This window comes from Ursus arctos, unplaced genomic scaffold (genome assembly GCF_023065955.2).
Source record: "Ursus arctos isolate Adak ecotype North America unplaced genomic scaffold, UrsArc2.0 scaffold_9, whole genome shotgun sequence".
NCBI classification, from domain to species: domain Eukaryota; kingdom Metazoa; phylum Chordata; class Mammalia; order Carnivora; family Ursidae; genus Ursus; species Ursus arctos.
This window is the reverse complement of record NW_026623111.1, coordinates 5638605-5656374: the sequence shown is the minus strand read 5'-3', so window position 1 is coordinate 5656374 and position 17770 is coordinate 5638605. Positions and strand designations below refer to the sequence as shown.

General features: G+C 52.1%; 1 protein-coding gene across 1 annotated transcript in view; it reads left to right on the top strand.

The window, feature by feature from the left end:
* Nucleotides 1-17770, top strand: part of STK32B (serine/threonine kinase 32B) — a 375736-nt gene that overhangs the window by 121754 nt on the left and 236212 nt on the right. The window contains exon 3 of the mRNA XM_057309658.1: nucleotides 10354-10505. Coding sequence (XP_057165641.1) covers nucleotides 10354-10505 — 152 coding nt within the window. The remainder of the gene's footprint in view (nucleotides 1-10353; nucleotides 10506-17770) is intronic.

The following is a 17770-nucleotide window of genomic DNA, read 5'->3' as shown; positions in this document are numbered from 1 at the left end:
GGCCTCCCTCTCCACCCTCTGCATACACCCCTCGACCCTTCAGTGATGGAGGCAGTCCGAGTTTTCTTCTGTGCCAGCAGAGAGAGTGCAGGGTGAAGTGTCCTACTCTGAGTTAACTTTGAAGTCAATAGAGCATAATTATTTCAAGGAAGGAAGAGGAACCTTTGGCAGAACCTTCTGAGCAGTTTGCTTCACAAGTGTCTTTCTTGGATTGGCCATTGGGCCCTCTGCTTAAAGAGCTGCCGGGTTGAAGCAAAATAAACAGGAGTTAATTAAAATTGATAGAATAGCCAGCAGTAGTCTGCATATAAAATAGAGGGTGGCACAGAGTTATATGATAATAGCTCTTTATGTCCCCAAAGGAAGATTCTGGATAAGACTGAGCTGGACTTGCACAAATGATCATCCCAGCCTCCACACGGCCTTACTGTGCAGAGATGACCATTTCTATGCCCAAGCATGTTACTAGTTGTCTCATTCATCAGTCCAGACTTTCATCTGCATGTAAATTTGTGGTGTAAAAAAATATATTTGATTAATAGCAGACTAACCAATTTAGTGACCAGACTGTAATAAATCCATTCTGGAATTAAACAGAGATCAGATTTTCTATGTATGTTTATAAGTTTGAATATTTAAAAACATTTGACTTAGGTGTTTTTGGTTTTTTTTATTTAATGTTTTGGATTTTTTTTTTTTGATCTTTTTAAGTGCTGGGCCTCCAAGATAACAGGAGCATGGAGGAACACACAGCAGGAATCCAACAGTAAATGTTGATGGCAACTGCTCTGTCCTGGCATTATTCCAGGTGCTTGTGCGGGTGTGGTAAACAAGCTGGACAAGGTCCCTGATGCCACAGAGACTAACACACCAACATTAAACAAACACGGTGACATAGTGATGATCATTGCTCTACAGAAAATGTATAGAACCTAGGAGGGTAAGACTGCTTTCCTCGGAGGAGAGGACAACAGGGAAGGTCTGAGAAGGAGAAATTTAAGCTAAGACCTGATTGCTGACAGGAAAACAGATCATGTGAAGATCTGAGGGAAAGAACATCATGGCCAAAAGGGGCAGCAGGCGCAAAGGTCCTGTGGCAAGGGCAGTTAGCAATGGGGCAAGGAACAGCAGAAGTGTGTCAGATGCTCAGCCAGCACCATGTCTGCCGCAGTGGGGACTCGGTGTATACGGTTGCTCTCTTTAGGAAAATGCACAAGTTAATCAGTTTATAGCACCAGGGTTAGAGAGATACCACTCCAGAGCTGAGTTGGAATTCTGGCTCAAGCAGGTGACTCTGGGCAAGTCACCTGACTTCCTGTGCCTGTGAGCTGTTCCTCTTACGTAAGAATCATTTTTAGAATTCTTAAACATGATGCTTTTACTACAAACCTTTATTGTTTGCACAGGCATCTTTTATAAAAGATGGAATCCATTTCTTTTTAATGAAATATTTATTCATTTCATATTAATTAGGTCGTGTTTTGCTTGAGGCATACTTTGGAGGAATTTGCCAGCTCCTGGGGATAGCTTTATTAAGAGCTAAATATCACAGGAAATGCAGGCTTACTCATGAATGGCTTTCAAGCATCGACCAGAGCAAATGGTCCATTACCGACCAATCTGAGAGACCTCACTGCTCTCCTGCATTTCCTGACATCTTCCCATAATGATGTCTCATTCCGTCCTCTAGATGAGGATTTTCAGGCCTTGTCACGCCCATGGAGTGGTCCCCACTTGCTTCACCGGAAAGGATGCATTTCCAGTAGGGTCTCTGAAGCACCAGGGTTCGTGCTGGGGTATTGTTCCCATGACTGTTTTTGGCATTTCCTGACACTGTGGTGTCCCCTGTGACTCGGGCACGGAGGGGATCAGTGTATACGTAAGCATTCATTTTTTAGAGAACACAGGATCAGCTTTTGGAATGGCCTTCAAAGCCTCCTCCACCTTGCCATCAGAAAGAACTCCCCTCCTCCCCAAACCCTGATTTTCCATGTTGCTTGTTTATTCATTCAGTCAGTCACAATGGTACACCTAGATCCACTTTTAAAACCCTTCAGTAGCACCTTCACAGACACATCCAGAATGATGTTTGACCATAGACTTGGGGACCGTGGCCCAGCCCAGCTGACACATAAAATTACCGGTCGTGACAATTGTGAAATTGTTCCTGAGGTCTTTCTTGGGCCACTTCTGTGATCTCTGTGACATTTGCTGCTTCTACCTTCAGAACACACATGAATGATGATCAGAATGACAGCATCAGTAAATAATGGAGAAAGTGCTTGACTGCGCAGCCTTTGTGACCCCCCCTTGAGGACACTCCTCTCTCCATTTTACAGTTGAAAAAGCTGCTGACCCATGCTAACATGCGCCAGTGCATGTTCTATTTCCTTGTACTTCCAGAGGGGCTGTGGTAATACACTTCCCTCTCTCTCCTCTATACCTCCAACCCTTGATGACCCAGAAACAGTCTCTTCCAGAATGCCTTTCCCTAATCCCATAACCTGGTCAGGATCCCTCTTCTGGGTCCCTTAGACTCATGTGTTCACCTCCCCCATAGCACTGCCTTTTCCTAAATAATTATCCATTCATTCCTTCAGCCAGCCACACTTACCAATCAGACACCTGCCACGTGCCAGGCACCGTTCTAGTTACTGAGGTTGGAGCTGCAAACAAAAGAGACAAAAATCGCTATTATCATGGAGGTTTATGACACAGAGAGGAGACCAACAATGGATAAACAAATCAAGCCAGAAGCATGATCAGTGACAGGAGCTGGTCAGGTGGTAGAGGAGGGCTTAGCTCTCTCACATGGAGAGGTCAGGGATGCCAACCTGATTAAGGTGACTCGTGAGCCGAGCCTGGAGGAGGTGAGGGCCCAAGACTGGGACGTGTGGGGAAGGGTGTGGTGGACACAGAAGGGCATGGAGACCAGTGTGGGAAGCGAGCAGGGAGGAAAGAAACAGATATGTGTGGAGGGGAGGTAGGGCCAGGCCATGGAGGGCCCCGTGGCTAATGGTGAATGACTTTGGCTTTTATTCTTGAATATCGTCTGCTTATCCCGTTAACTTTGAGCTTGTGGTGGTGGGGGGGGGGGGCGGTGTGTGCCGTATCTCCGTAGCTAGCATGGTACCAGGCCCATGGCAGGCATTTCATAACTGTTTGCTGAGTAAAATATTCATCCAGATGAGTATTTTTCTTGAGGCCAACTTTTGATGACTCCAATGAGGCCACCACCGGTCAGAGGCCACATGTGTTATGAAAAATGACCGTATAGTTTATGTATCAGATGGGAATCTTCTCAGCAGCCAGAAACAGAAAGTCTGCCTTTTGATGGTTTGAACAAAGAGGGGTTATTTTTTTCACATACCAAGAGATCTGAAGGTAGGCGACTCCATGATAACAGGTTCAGCATCTCTATGATGCCGTTGGCCTCGTGGTCACAAGGGGCTGCTGCAGCCCCAGACATTACACATGTGTTCAAGATAGGAGGACAAGAAAAGTGGTGAAGGGGAGAGAATGGGTTCATCTGTAGTTATTCCCTGTTATCCAGAAAGCAAGACTTCCTAGACGCCTCCAGCAGACTAATATCTTATCGACCAGAACTATGGCATCCTCTGGCTACAAGTGAGTATTTAATGGATCACATTGCCTCCTTGAAGAAAATTGTCCTATTATAGAGGAGGAAGGGGGAGGAGGCATATTGTGCAGTTCACAATCATTATCTGCCAAAGACAGTCTTCCTGTCACGTAGGATATTTGAACAATGGTATCCCGCATGATCACTCTCTTTAGTGAACCTATTTCATCCTGATTTTTTTTCTTGCTTGTCGCCTTGTTGGTTGTATCCCAGAATCTCGCTCCTGCAAGCATAACCAGTGTGCTTTAATGCACACCATGGCAGTATATTCACTCAACAGGGTTCGCTAAGTGCACTGTAGCTGGGAGTGGGTGGGCAGCAGAGAGATTAACTGAGTCTGGTGGGCTCCAGGGGGGCTCACGGAAGGGCGGTGCCAGCCTTTGCACCCACAGAGCTCTGGGTTCCCAACTTGGCTCTGACCTCTGATTCGGGGTCCCCTGAACCCCAGAGGCTGGCTTGCCTGAGCTGTAACATAAAGGTTAGAGTGCTGACCGTCAAGGTCACTGAAATGCAGCCAGATAGAGACTTTCCTGGAGCCCAACAAAGGGATCTCAACCAGCTCGCACATCAGACTTTCCGGGGGAGTTTTTGAAAACCAGGAAATCCCAGGACCCTCCCAGACCCCTGGGTGTGCCGCAGAACCCGCATCGCCAGCACTCTGAATGTGAAGTGGGGCTGGAGATCCCCGGACTCCGGGGCTGTGAAGGTTTGCAATATGCATCGGTCCCCTTCTCCACTCCGACGTAGAGATGTCTGTGTGACGCGTGCCTTCCTTCTGGCAAGTCACCTGAAATTCACACTAGCTAGCATTTATTTATCTGTCCCAGTAAATTGTGATTCATTTGATAACCTCAGTTCCTAATTGAATTACAATAATGAGGAATGCTAATTGAGTGTTTGCCTTTTGGCAGCTTGGGTGGCTTTGGCCAAACTGCTCACTCTCTGCCTCATAATTGTGATTCCTCAGGGAAGTCTGTGCTGTGCCCCGAAGGAGCTGTGGTGCTGCTGGGGACACCTCTTCTCTTTTGAAGTTGGAGTTCCCAGGACCTGGGCAGTCACCTGGTGGGGAGGAGTGCTCACCTGGCTTCCAGAGCACCTGCCTTGAGCTCCTGAGCTCTCAGCAGATTCCCTCCATCACGAGGTTGCCAGGGGATTCGGAGCTGGGAGGAATGGAAGCCCCTTCTCTTCCGCTGTCAATATGGTGGCACCCAGGATGCCGACCCGCCTGCGGCCACACAGGGCGTGGTGGACACAGTTGTCAATGAGATCCAGCTCCTTTGTGGACTCTACCTCAGGCCTGGAGGTCAGCGTCAGGGAGGCCTTGGGATCAGGAGGCCGTGATGCCTGCAGGGAGTGAGGCCCGGGGAGGCCTTCAAGAAGGTATTCTAAGCAGAGGGAACAGAATATGCTCCTGCCAGGAGTCCAGGGCCAAGGTGATAAATTCACATGTCTGAGCCCCTGAGAGTGTACCCAACGTTAGACAATAAATAGGGACTTACAGTCCAGTGTAGGAAGGAGCACGGGATTCATAATCTAGCGTTTGAAACAGCACAGGATTCATAATCCAGGGTGTGAAGCAGCACAGGATTCATAATCCAGGGTGTGAAGCAGCTTGCTAAAAATAGGGGCTCTGGGAGCCCATTGGGAAGGGTCTAAATATGGACTTCAAGGATAAAGGGAAACCCCTAAAGAAGGCAAGGAACGGTCACAGAGTCAGTGGGGGGGGGGAGGAGGCAAGAAGGGTAGAAGGCAGTAATGGGGGTGGAGGAATTCTTTAAAGAAATCCTAGAGGGTTGGAGGAAGTTGACGTAGTGTATTTGTATGTGGTGTGTGTTTGTGTGTGCACACATGTGTTTGAATGTGTGTGTGTGCGTGGCATGTGTTTGTGTGTGCACGCATGTGTTTGTGTGTGTGCTCTCTGTGGGGTGTGTGTGTGTGTGGCGTGTGTTTGTGCTTGTGTCAGAGGTAACATGGGCAGGGAGGGCTCAGAATGCCAAGATACAGACTTTGAATGTTTCCTGAAAGTGAAAGAAAACCCTTGAACAGGGTTCCATCTTTCCAGTCCCATTTTTCAGAAGTCCCCACTAGGCAGCAGGACACCAGCAGAAACCAGAGCAGAGGTGGGATGGTCCGCTTAGGAAGCTGTGACAGTGAAATTTTCCCGTCTGAAATTTCACGCATTAAACTCTAAATAGCAGAAATTGCTCTGCTCACAGGGACTCGTGTGGAGAAAACACAAGTGTGGGCTTGGGCTGGAATGCGGGGTCCCGGGAAGCGCAGACTTTGGGAGCTGAGTGCACTCAGTGCCCCCTACTCCAGGGCCCAGGCGTCCGTCTGTCCATCACTCACCAGCCCATGTTTACTGGGTGCCTGCATGGACCACATGCTGGGCTGGGCTCCACGGACAGCTGACTGTAGACCCGGGAGCTCACGCAGGAGAGTAAGGATCACAGAGACGCTTGGTTGAGTCGGTCAGCCGCGGGTGGATGACCGTGAGGAACATGGACAGACTGTAGTTTCCTTTGGTCGTCATGACAAAGAACCACAGGCTGGTGGCTTAGAACAGAAGTGGATCTCAGGGTTCTGAAGGCTCAAGGGAGGAAGCCTGTGTGTGCCTCTCTCCTAGGGGGTTGCCAGCAATGCTCGGTGTTCCTCGGGCTGTAGACATGTCATCTCCCCCAGCTCTGCCTGCCATGGTCCCATCCCCCTCTCCTCTGGGTCTGCTCACTTCTGTTCTCTTATAAAGGTGCTGGTTGGATTTAGAGCCCACCCTAAGCCAGAGTGATCTCAGCTCAAGACTCTTGATTATATCTGTGAAGGCCCTTTGTGCTGATAGGATCACGTTCCGGGGCTCTGGGGGTTAGGACATGGACGTCTCTTGCTGAGAACTGCTGCTCAACCAGTAACTAAGCCTGCCCTTCCCCTGCCCTTCCCTTCCTCTCTGGTTTTGTTCATTCCATTCCCTGTGCTTCAGCCACCTGCCTGGGACAATGGCTGGGGTGGCTCCCAAGGGTCCCCACTTCCTTAATTCTGCAGTGTGAAGGGCTCCACCCAACCACCCCAGCAGGTCAGGAGGAAATGTTGCCCCAACCAGCCCAGAACCCTCCCTGCAGCACCCCTGGCCTTCCTTTAGGTTAACCCTCTATGACGGTTATGATGAAGGCCTGGTAGTCATAATAATAGCTGCCATTTGTGGAGGGCCTCTGTCCCAGGAGCATTATATGTGCATAATGCCGTGAGAAGTAAAGAAAACTAGCCCCAGTTCAGCACCTATGACGTGTGGCACCATACCATACCCTTCAGACACATCCCCTTCCGCGCCCGCACAACAGCCCTTGGAGGAAGGCCATATCATTCTCACTTTACTCATGAGCAGACTGAGGATCAGAGAGGGTGAATGACTTACCCAGGGTGACACAGCAAAGAGCTGGGTCATAAGCCCTGGTCAGAGTGTCCCCAGAGCCCAGACCTTCTGCGTGTCTGCGACTTCCCAGCAGACGTTCATCCTACACAGTGCATTAGACTTGCCTTACTCCTCTTGTGTCAGCCTCGATCTCATGGTCAGGTTGGTTCAGTTGTTGCTATGAGCCTTGCTTGGCCAATGAGGAAGCGAAGCCAGACATAGGTGGGTGGTCCCACTCTTGGTCAGCAGGAGGGCCAGGAGCAGGGCCCAGCTCTCCTGGCCCTGGGTCCAGCCTCCTGAGCTCTGCTCTTGAGAAACATAAGATACCTCTAAGATGCTTTAGAAAATAGACCCAAGCCCTCAGTTTACCCAGGAGGGAGTCAAAGTGCAGCCACACTCATTCATCAGTGTTGAGCTGGCAGGGCCCCATCCCTTGATTCCCCACCCTTCATTTGTTAGTGAAACCAAACTTCCAAGCTGTCCCCAACACCCTGTGTCGACTCCCCTTCTCTGTCTTGCTCTGCAAAGTCTCACTTCCAAGCTCCATCCAAATCCCCAGCTCTCTTTGAAAGCTGGAATGCTAATTGCACCTTGAAGAGCCTTTTCCAGGCCCTCCCCTGGTCCTGTCTCTAAGCTGCAGTGAGTGTCATGCTCCCCCCTGCCCAGGAGGTGAGAACCATCTCTTGGCACCTCTGTGCCCTGTAACTGAGGGCAGTCATGGAGGTCTTTATCTGCCAGGCCACGGAACCGGGTCCTTGCACGGACTTGAACTAATCACAGCCTGAGCTTCTGTAGCTGGTGCACGCGGCTCACTTGGCTGGACTTCAGGGCTCCCCACGCTGGCAGAGGCAGTGTCCGCCGAACATCTCTTCTGAGAAGTCACAAGAGAAGTGAGAGGGATAAGAAACCCTGCCTACCGCATGTCTGCCTGCAGATGTGGGTCTCAGGGACTCGGGTCCAGGGTGCCAGAAGTCTCTGCTAGGATGCCCACAAGCCAGGGTCCCCGTGGTACTTTTGCACAGCACACCTTTGCTTCCTTATGTTTTCAAGTTCACTGGAAAGGAAGTTCCACGGACCTTCAGTCTCATCAGTGATTTTATTGCCTGGGAGAACGTCCTTTCGGAGGGTGCATGAAATGTCCTATTTAAGACATTCAGATTCAGGACATTTATTGCCCCCCTGATATGTTGGGCCCTTCTACTTCCTCGGTCTCGTGTGGTCTCATGTAGTTTCCCCTCTCCAGTGTGCAGGTGGGCCTGGCTAACTCTGTTCAGACAGATCCAGAGACTGGGGCTCAGGGAGGCAGAAGTGAAGCGTAGCTGGGGTTCAGGTTTCCCCACCGTCTTGTATCTACCTCAGACACATTTACAGCATGTCAGAGCTAAAAGGAGTCCGATTCCCAGCAGAGGAGCAATGTGGCACACTGGAGAAGACCCTGAGCTCCTGAGGTGGCAGCCCAGGCCCATGATCTTATCCCTGACCTTGTGTCTCGAGGGTCCTGTTCTCACGGAGGAAGCGTGTTGGTGGAAAGTGCCTGCTGGGGAGGCAGGGTCTGGGTTTAAGTCCAGAGATGTGAGGAGGGTCTACAACCTTCCTGTGCGTCTCTCCCTTTATCTGACAAGTGAGGGTCATAGTAATAGCTGGCTGTATGGGGTTGAATAGTGTCACCCAAAATTCCTGTCCTCCTGGAACCTCAGAATGGAACTTATTTGGAAAACGATCTTTGCAGACGTAATTAGTTCCGATGAGATCGTACAAGAGTAGCGTGGGGCCTGAATCCAGTGACTGGCGTCCTTAAGAAGAAGGTGAAGTTCGGACACAGAGATGCAGACACACAGAGGGAAGAAGGCCACGAGACCGCAGAGGCCGGATCGAAGTGCCCGCTGCAGCCCCACAGATGCCCAGGGGTGCCGACCACCACCAGGAGCCGGAAGAGGCAAGGAGGGACCCTCCCCTGCAGCCGCAGAGGGGCATGGCCCTGCTGACGCCTCGACTTTGGGCCTCTGGCTTCTAGAACCGAGAGACAGTAGGCGTCTGTGGCTGTAAGCCGCCCAGGCTGTGGTTCTGTGTTACGGCGGCCCAAGGAAGTAAGGCCAATACCTCATCAAGTGTTTGGGAGGACTGGCTAATACAGCCCTTGTTAGCTGTTCATGGTGCACACGAACGTTCGCCGCCGTACCACACTCCTTGCTCCGTGTCCTCAGGCCCTCCTGTATGCCCCTCTGTTTCCCTAAAACTTCTTCCTTTCCCATCGTTCCATCCTCCTGTGCTCGTGCTCTGGCACTAACTCCTCCAGGGAGCCCTCCCTGATGGCCTGTCCTCCCACCTGCCCCCACGGCCCTGGCAAGGGGGTCATTCCAGAGTAGGACTGTCTGGGTTTGACGCTCTGTCCTGACACGTAGGGGCATGTTGGATGCTGGATGTACTGATTAGTGCACTCAGGGCCACTGCTTCTCGAGCTCGAGGGAAGACAGAGGATTTATTGGAGAGGCCCTTGAGTGGATTGTCAGCGAGAGCATTTGCTCGGCCTCTGGCCCTCAGTAAAGTGCTCAGTACTCTGCCCTTGCTCCCCCAGGGCCTGAGATTGGGGATCTCCAGGACCAGGGTGCAAGGCAAGGACTCGAGTCCAGGCACTGGAGAGGTGAAAACAGCATGGGGAGGTGAGCTGGGAAGTGAGTCAGGGGAGGAGAGGCAGGAGGACATCCCATAAAGGGTGTGCCATCAAGCCAGGTGCCCCATGGGCCACTTCTCAGACTTAACCCACGGAACAGGCAAGGGGCCTGGGGTCGAGGCGCTGCTCCTGCCGGCCTTGACTCTCTGGCATCGCCAGTCTGCTGCCTGGGCAGCAAAGTGGGCACTGCTGGCAGTGAGAGTCCTTGAGCAGAGGAAAGCGATACTGGCAGACAGGTGTGTGCTGTGGTGGGGCAGGCCAGGGGGTACAGCGGGCACTGACGCCACGTACTTCAGGGCTGCAGACGTGGGTGCATTGTCTGTTTTCCTCCTGGTCTGTGCACTCCTTGAGGGCAGGGCTGCTCCTTCTGTCTCCTGTACCTGCAGCTCCTTTTCCAGCACTTGGCACACAGCTAACGCTTCGCGTAAACATCTGAGAACAGAACAGCTGGAGCCGGTCCAACTCCTCCACTTCACAGCTGTGGGGAGGTGGTGGCACGGCCTGAGCCGCTCCGCCAGCAACTCCTCAGAACACGGGCTTCAACCCAGAGGTAGAAGCGCAGGGAGGGGCTGCTTTCTTTCTTTTTTTTTCTTTTGGCAAATGTTGGCCTGAATGTTCTCCGCTCTGGCTGTTGCTCAGGTGTGCATCGTGCAGAAGCGAGACACGAAGAAGATGTACGCCATGAAGTACATGAGCAAGCAGAAGTGCATCGAGAGGGACGAGGTGCGCAACGTCTTCCGGGAGCTCCAGATCATGCAGGGGCTGGAGCACCCCTTCCTGGTCAACCTGTGGTGAGTGACCGCGTGCCGGGCCCCTGGGGCAGCCTCGCCGCCGAGCCACGTGCAAAGCCCGCTGTGCTGGAAGGAAGCTTCTGCCTGGTAGAGAGACAGGGGTGAAACTTTCCAGGTGCAGATACTCCTTTGAATATTTTATACGGTTATGTTCTCTGATGGGTATTTTGTAAAGTACATTCTCTCATGGAATCTGGAAGCATCTGCTCACTTTTAATTTTAATTCTGTTCTCTTACCTGATGAATCAGACTTGAAAATAGATTTTGAAGCGAAAGCTTCAAATTTTGTGTTTCTGAGCAAATGTGCGGAATGCTGTAAGAGAAAGCCAAAGAGAGGGAACTTCAGCTTTTTAAAAAATGTCACCCGTAGTGTTGATGGCAAGAAGGCCTCAGGGTGGCTGCCCAGAACAGATATGCTAAATTCCAAGTCCTGAATTTGGCCCACAAGGCCTGCCATGATCCATGTTCTAGAACTTTCTCTCCATCCCATCCGTGGCTATTGTCTCTGCTTTAAATTGGCATCCTTGAAATGCCACCTACTGGTGGGTCCCTGCCCCTGTGCCTTTGCAGTGACATTTGCTTTTCCTGAACTTTCCACCTGCCTCTCCCCCTGACTCCTGCTGGCCCCACCTGCGCCGTGCCCACTTCCTCTAACCAAATCCCACCCACTCCTTTCATCCAGCTTAGGAGACACATGGGGGCAGGAGCCTTCCCTAACCTGCAGGCCGACTGAGTGCCCCTCACCGTCCCCACCGGCTCTGGGCTTGACCCACCCAGCACAGCCTTTCCCGCAGTGAGCCTGAACCCAGATATCTGGCCTCACCGAGGCATCGCTGGCTCCTCGAAGGCAGGGGCTCTCTTGGTTCTTTGTGTCTGGGAGTCTCACACGGTCGCAGGCATGTTGGGGGGGGCTGCTTGCTCAGTGTTCCTGGAGCTGGATTTAGTTGAAGGGCACAGAACAGGCTGTTCTAGGAAACAAATTCTGGCTGTCTCATTCTGCACCTCAGCTGAACATCACGAGTGACCCCCGAGGGGAAAGTCTAGTCTAGCGCGTGTTCCTAATAGGCTACCGCCCGTTATTTCCATTGTTCTCCACGCTCCGAGGCACCCCGAACAAGGGTGATAGACCAAGGCGACGTGAGTTTCCTACTTGGGAAAACCCAGCAGACGCCGTACACCTGGGTGTCTCCACGGGGACAAGACTCTGTGTTACAGCCTGAGTACCAAGTACGGGTTCTCCGTGTCTCCAGGCAGCAATCCGAACACTTCCGTGGTTTGTCGAAATAACGCCTTCCACGGGACTCCCTAGAGTGGACTGAGGGGTGTGCGTGTATGCGCGGTGCGTGGTGCGTGTTGGAGGGGTGAGGTTGGAGCAGCCCCTCTGAAGGCACCGCCTTTCCCTGCCCTGTTTATGTGCTCCTAGACACAGGTTAATGTCGCGCACCCATGATTACAGGACTGCGGGGTGAGGGAGGGAGCTCTCTGCAGTCGTTGGGCCCTGTGGCAGTACTTTCCCATCGTGAGCAAGAGGGAGTGACTGGCTGCTGAAATTTAGAGTCACATCTCAAACTGTCACCCATTAATGGTGATAATAATGTCCTAGCTGGGGGCGCCTGGGGGGCTCATCAGTTGAGTGTCTGACTGTTGATTTCAGCTCAGCTCGTGGTCCTCAGGGTCATGAGATCAAGCCCTGTGTCAGGCACTGCACTGGGTGTGGAGCCTGCTTGAGATTCTCTCTCTCCCCTCCCCCTCCCCCTCCCCCTCCCCCTCCCCCCCCTCCCTCTTAAAATAAACATAACTAATGCTCTGGCTTACTGCTAGGACCGTTTGGAGAATCAGCTGAGAGGGAAGGATATGAAGGTATGTTTTCTGTAAATGAAAATACTGCCCATTGTAAGAGGTTCTGTGTACGTGCGTCAGTGACTATGTGATGGACAGATGGGCAGTGCTCCCGCTAGCTCTGAGCCGACAGCAGGGAGGCGCCCCTCCGTCCGTTGGTCAGTCCTGAGCCCTTCGCACGTGGTATGGCTCATGGTTTATGCGGCTATAGGGGCAGAAACTTAAATTTGCTTCAGCGCAAAACAGAATCTCTTGGGTTTCATAGCGAAGAGGTCTAGAATTCCCGTGGCTTTGGTCCCTCTGTCTCTCTCTGGGTTTCCCCTGTGTTAGCTTTGTTTTCAGAGCCGTGGCTCGTGCTGACCGCTTCTTGCTCCAGCTTCTCCTGTTAGCCCAACAGCACCAACAGAGGACGATGGGCATGGGGGGATGGACCTGGTTCGGGTCACGTGTCCATTCCTGAAGCAGCAGGGGAGGGGCAGGAGGTGGGTCCCACCTGCGTGTCTGGAACCCAGAATGAGGGAGGAGATGGAGACCCGCAGAGGGAGACTGGAGCCTGTTTCCAGGAAACCTGTGCCTGCCAGGTGTCTGGAGCCTGTCACTTGTGCTCCCTGTCAGCCCGCGCAGCCTTCCTAACAGCCCTGCGTGGTGAGGGCCGTGGGCTCCCTTCCTCAGGGAAAGCAGGACTCAAAGCAGCTCACCGCCTGCCTGAATCAATTGAACGGTGATTCAAACTCAACACCATCCCATTGTGCCCTGAGGTTTCCAGTTCTGTAGGGAAATGACCTGTAACATTTTCTGATAAGGATCCCTTACTTCCCTAGTCCCGCTAACAGCCTCGTTGGTTTCCTACTGTCATCTTAATATTGTCCCCATTATATAGATGGGGTAACTGAGTCCCACTGCGAGTAAGTGGAGGAGACGGGACCGAAGCCAGGCTGTCTGGCATCAGCCCTTTCCCCACAGCTGCTGAGAGAAGGTCCCAGCCCTTACCCTCTGGACGGAGTTCCTCCTGCCAGGCCTCTGTTTGGCTGCCTCTCTGGCCCCTACTGGAAGGGAGCAGAGTGAGGAATTGCTTGATGGGTTCATAAGAACACTGGCGCTTTGCATTAATTATATGTCAGCTTTTCATCTCGTTACATGGAGGGTGAATTATCGCAGCCCTGGAAATCCTCACCGTGCCCCTTCCTGTTCTGCTTTTTTGCTGACGTGCTCTGTAACTGGCAAGGTGAAGTCTGGGCATTGATTATTTGCACGGCAGTGTTGCCTCTGAGGAATGAATGATGTGTGCTCCCAAGCCTGTGATGGTCCAAGTCTTTGTCAAGAGCAATATTTTCACCCGTTTTTTTGCAAAGGGAAAAGGCAATGAGAAATTACACCCACAGGAGGGTGAGGGTGCTGCATTAGCAGGGGTCCTGGAGAGGTGGGGGGGGCAGGAGAGAGGTGGGGGGAGGGCAGGAGAGAGATAGGCAGGGGAGCATTTCAGCACTCGGGGTCCAAATCTGACCTCCCGGGTACTCAGGGCAGCCCTGCCTCTTGCACACTGCGAGGCTGCTATGGACTGAACCATGTACCCCCCCCCCCCCCGCCACCCCCAGTTCATATATTGATGCCCTATTCCCCAGTGTGACCGTATAGGGGACAGCATTCAGATGGTTATTAAGGTGACATGAGGTCATTAGGGTGGGGCCCCGAACAGCACAGACAGTGGCCCGTGATGATGAAGAGGGCTCTCTGCCAGGTGAGGACGCAGCAAGAAGGCGGCTGTCTACAAGCTGGGAGGAGGCTTCCCGCCCGAACCCGACCATGTCGGTGCCTTGATCTTGGGCTTCCAGTCTCCAGAGCTGTGAGAAAATGACCTTCTGTGGTTGAACCCTGTCAGGTCGTGGACTATAGAGGCCTCGAGAGCGAATTGATTCTCTTCTCTGTGTCTCAGTTTCCTTCTTTGTAAAATGGGAAAAGAAGGATAGCTACGCCGTGCGGCGACTGGCAGGACCGGGCAGGGAACTAGCGAGCAGGGGCCGCAAGTCTCGGGCAGGAGGCAGCCCTGGATCGAGGACCGGAGGTGGTGTTGACAGTCTCAGCGCTGCTCACTCAGGAGGGCCTCCGCGGCTTGCACAGCTCACTTCCTCCCTCATTCTCATTATCAAACCCGTTTCCACTTACCGGATTGCCTACATGGACTAGACCAGCTGTTAAAATGCTTCACTTCAAATTGCTCGGGTGCCTCCCCTGCCCATGTTACCGCTCAAGTCACTGTAGGAAAGAACATCTGGTAGGGGAGGGTGAGGACAGACAACCTGCAATCATTTCACAGTCCTCATAGCCAGTGTGTATTTCTAGAAGCTTCCCTGAGTAGCGATGGACCGATTCAAGACACAGATCTCTGCACACCGCTCTGAGCCAAGAGAGAACCACTGACATTAGAGGCTGACACTGTTGTAAGTGCAGAGACTTTGACCAAAGTGAACTGCGTAAGGTGTTTCAGTGTGGGGCTGCTCTGACTTGAGCAGGGGGGCAGGAAGGAGTCCGGAGGGAGGACAGAGACTGCCCCCCCTGGGAACCTTTGATGAAGGGTAAACGTACTTTACAGTCCTTCGTTGCTGACCTTGACTGTTGCTGCATCCTCTCGCCTGGCATTTCGACTTTCAGCCGCCCCCCTCCCTGTCCATCACCCCCTGCCCTACCAAGGTGTCCCAGTCATTTCAGGCTGCCATCACGGATTCTGATAGACGAGGCAGCATTCACACGAAAGTGTATTTCTCACTGTTCTGGAGACTGCAAGTGGCGGTCAGGGTGCCGGCATGGTAGGGTCTGGTGACAGCCTTCTTCCTGGTGGGCAGGGGGCAGTGTTCCTGCTGGGTCCTCATATGGGGTAAGGGAGAGAGCGCTCTCTATCTCTCTTGTTCCTTCTTAAAGGGGCACTAATCCCATCATGAGGGCTCTACCTGTAACCTACATCTCACCCAAAGGCCCCATCTCCAAATACCATCACACGGGGGACAAGGTTTCAACATGTGACTTTTTGTGGGGGAGGAAACACCGAGTCCATGGCACAGAGCAAATCTTACCACAGTGCAAATCTGAGGCCACCATTTCTCGATGTAGAACCCAACAGTGGCGTCCCCACACCCACAACTTCATGTCTCTCCATGACCAGCCGTCTGACGCTATGCCAGCCTCTCCTGCTGACACCAACCTCTGCTACCGTCTTGCTGCATTTTTGTTCCAACCAAACCAACTGATGAATGACACCTGTCATTCGTCTTGCTGTCTTCCTCTCTCGGGCCTTTGCACAGGCCGTTCCTCCCGCCTGGAGCACTGTCTCCCTTTGTTCACTCTGAGAACTTCTGCTTCTGCTCCCCCAAGTATCTGTTCCTTACATAGGTGTGTGTTGTGTACCAGGTAATATCTTACTTTCTCAGGGTACAGGGATGAAGAGAACCTTGTTCTCTCGGAGTTTATAGGCCAGGTTCATGGACTCTGTCGAGCTCCCTCAGCGCTGCCAGACGTGCCCCCAGCTGGCGGTGCCTTCTCCTGGACTGTCCTACCGAACAGGGCAGCTCGGTCACATTTCCCGGCTTGCGGGTCTGTTTCCACCATCAGCAGGGAGCTGCTTGGGGGATGGGCCACATCTTACTCATCTCCGCATTCCCAGCATCTGACGTCCACAAAGTTCATGCATCCGGTGCTAAGGGCTGGCACGCAATACGGCAAAGACCGTGACGCATTGGAGACAGAACAATGAGCCAGAGTCGCTCTCTGTCTTCACATAGCTTGCACACAGGAGAGGACAGACGTTGAGCCAACAGTTGGTGTGCTCCTCTGCTCTCTTCCTGACATCTTGAGTACCCACTGTCCTTTGGGGTCCTGGGATAACTTAAAAATATATAGATGGCTCATGTCCCCCACGTTCCGGGGTCAGGTGATCTTCTGGTCCATCCCGGACATGCCGATGGAAAATGCTCATGGGGCTTTTCCCAGTCAGTAACCTCTTCAGGCTCCATCACCATGGAAACTGCCTTAATAAAGGGGGCAGGTGGTGAGGCTGTCTTGTCCAGGATCCTTTTCACAAACTTTACTATTCTAGGATTTGTTAACCTCACTTGTAACTTCCGGCTTGTGCTTTCAAGATGACAGATTTCCCACATTTTATTTTTAAGTGTCATAAGTTTGTTATTCTTAAGGGGACTGAGTTGGGGTCGTGCCTGTGGATTACCAGATGACCCAGGCTGCTTTCTGATATCCGGAGGGTGGGCCCTGGCTGTGGAGAGGGTTGGGTGAGGAGACAGAGGTTGTGCCGTGCAAAGACAGGGAGAATGGAGGGTGGGGTGGGGCCCAGGGTCCATCATCTGATGTATCAGACAGTCCCTGTGGGTGAATGGGGGATCCTTCAATCAATCGGGAAGGGCATGGGATTTGCCCAAGGTCATGTGGAAGAGCAAAGATTGACCTCGGACCTGCCGGTGGTCTTTGGGGTACTCTGCTTTCCCCATCTCCTGACCCACCACACCTTCTTGTGCCCATTTCTGACTGCTCCTGATGTTTCCTATGTATTTTTCTGTAATTAGGAGTGTCCTTGGCCCATGGGGAGTTACGAAATTCATCCCTCACTTCTTCAATGCCTGATAATATTAGTAACACTGCTCTTTATGGATTACCTACAGTATGTGGCTCTTTTCCTATTATATCTTGATTAATCCTCAGAAGCATCTCACGGGGTGGATGCTACTGCCCCCAGTTTACAGTTGGAGAAACTTAGGACCGGGGGGCTAAATAATTTGTGCAAAGCTACGGAGCTAACAGGGATTAGAAGCAATAACATAGCAGTAAATAAATCCTTAACAACCTGTGTCCCAGGGGAAAGACAGCAAGCCCTGAATCGTAGTTAGCTGATTTCCATGTCAGCGCTTGCTGTGGACTGAATGTTTGTGTCTTCCCCAAATTCGTATGTTGAAGCCTAACCTCCAATGGGATGATACCAGGAGATGAGGCCTTTGGGAGGTGATGAGGTCATGAGGATGGACCCTCATGAATGAGATTAGTGCCTTTATAAAAGAGCTCCCTTTCCCACCTTCTGTATGAGGACACCATGAAAAGCCATCGATGGACCAGATGCTGCTGGAGCTTCTAGCCTCCAGGAGCATGAGAAAGAAATTTCCGCTGCTTATAAGCCACCCATCTATGGTATGCTATTATAGCAGCCCGAACGGACTAAGACATGGTTGAATTCAAACCGACAGCATGATGTCAACCAGCTGGCAAAATTTCTGGAAATTTAACAATTCTTGTAAGCGGTGTAAGCCAGCTCCAGCACAACCCCGACAGTCCCAGATGTAGCAGCAAAGCCTTTGCTGTCTCTAAACCCAATGTCTGTGAGCTGGGACCAGGGGTGAGCCTGCCACACATGAAGATGAGCCAGGGATGAG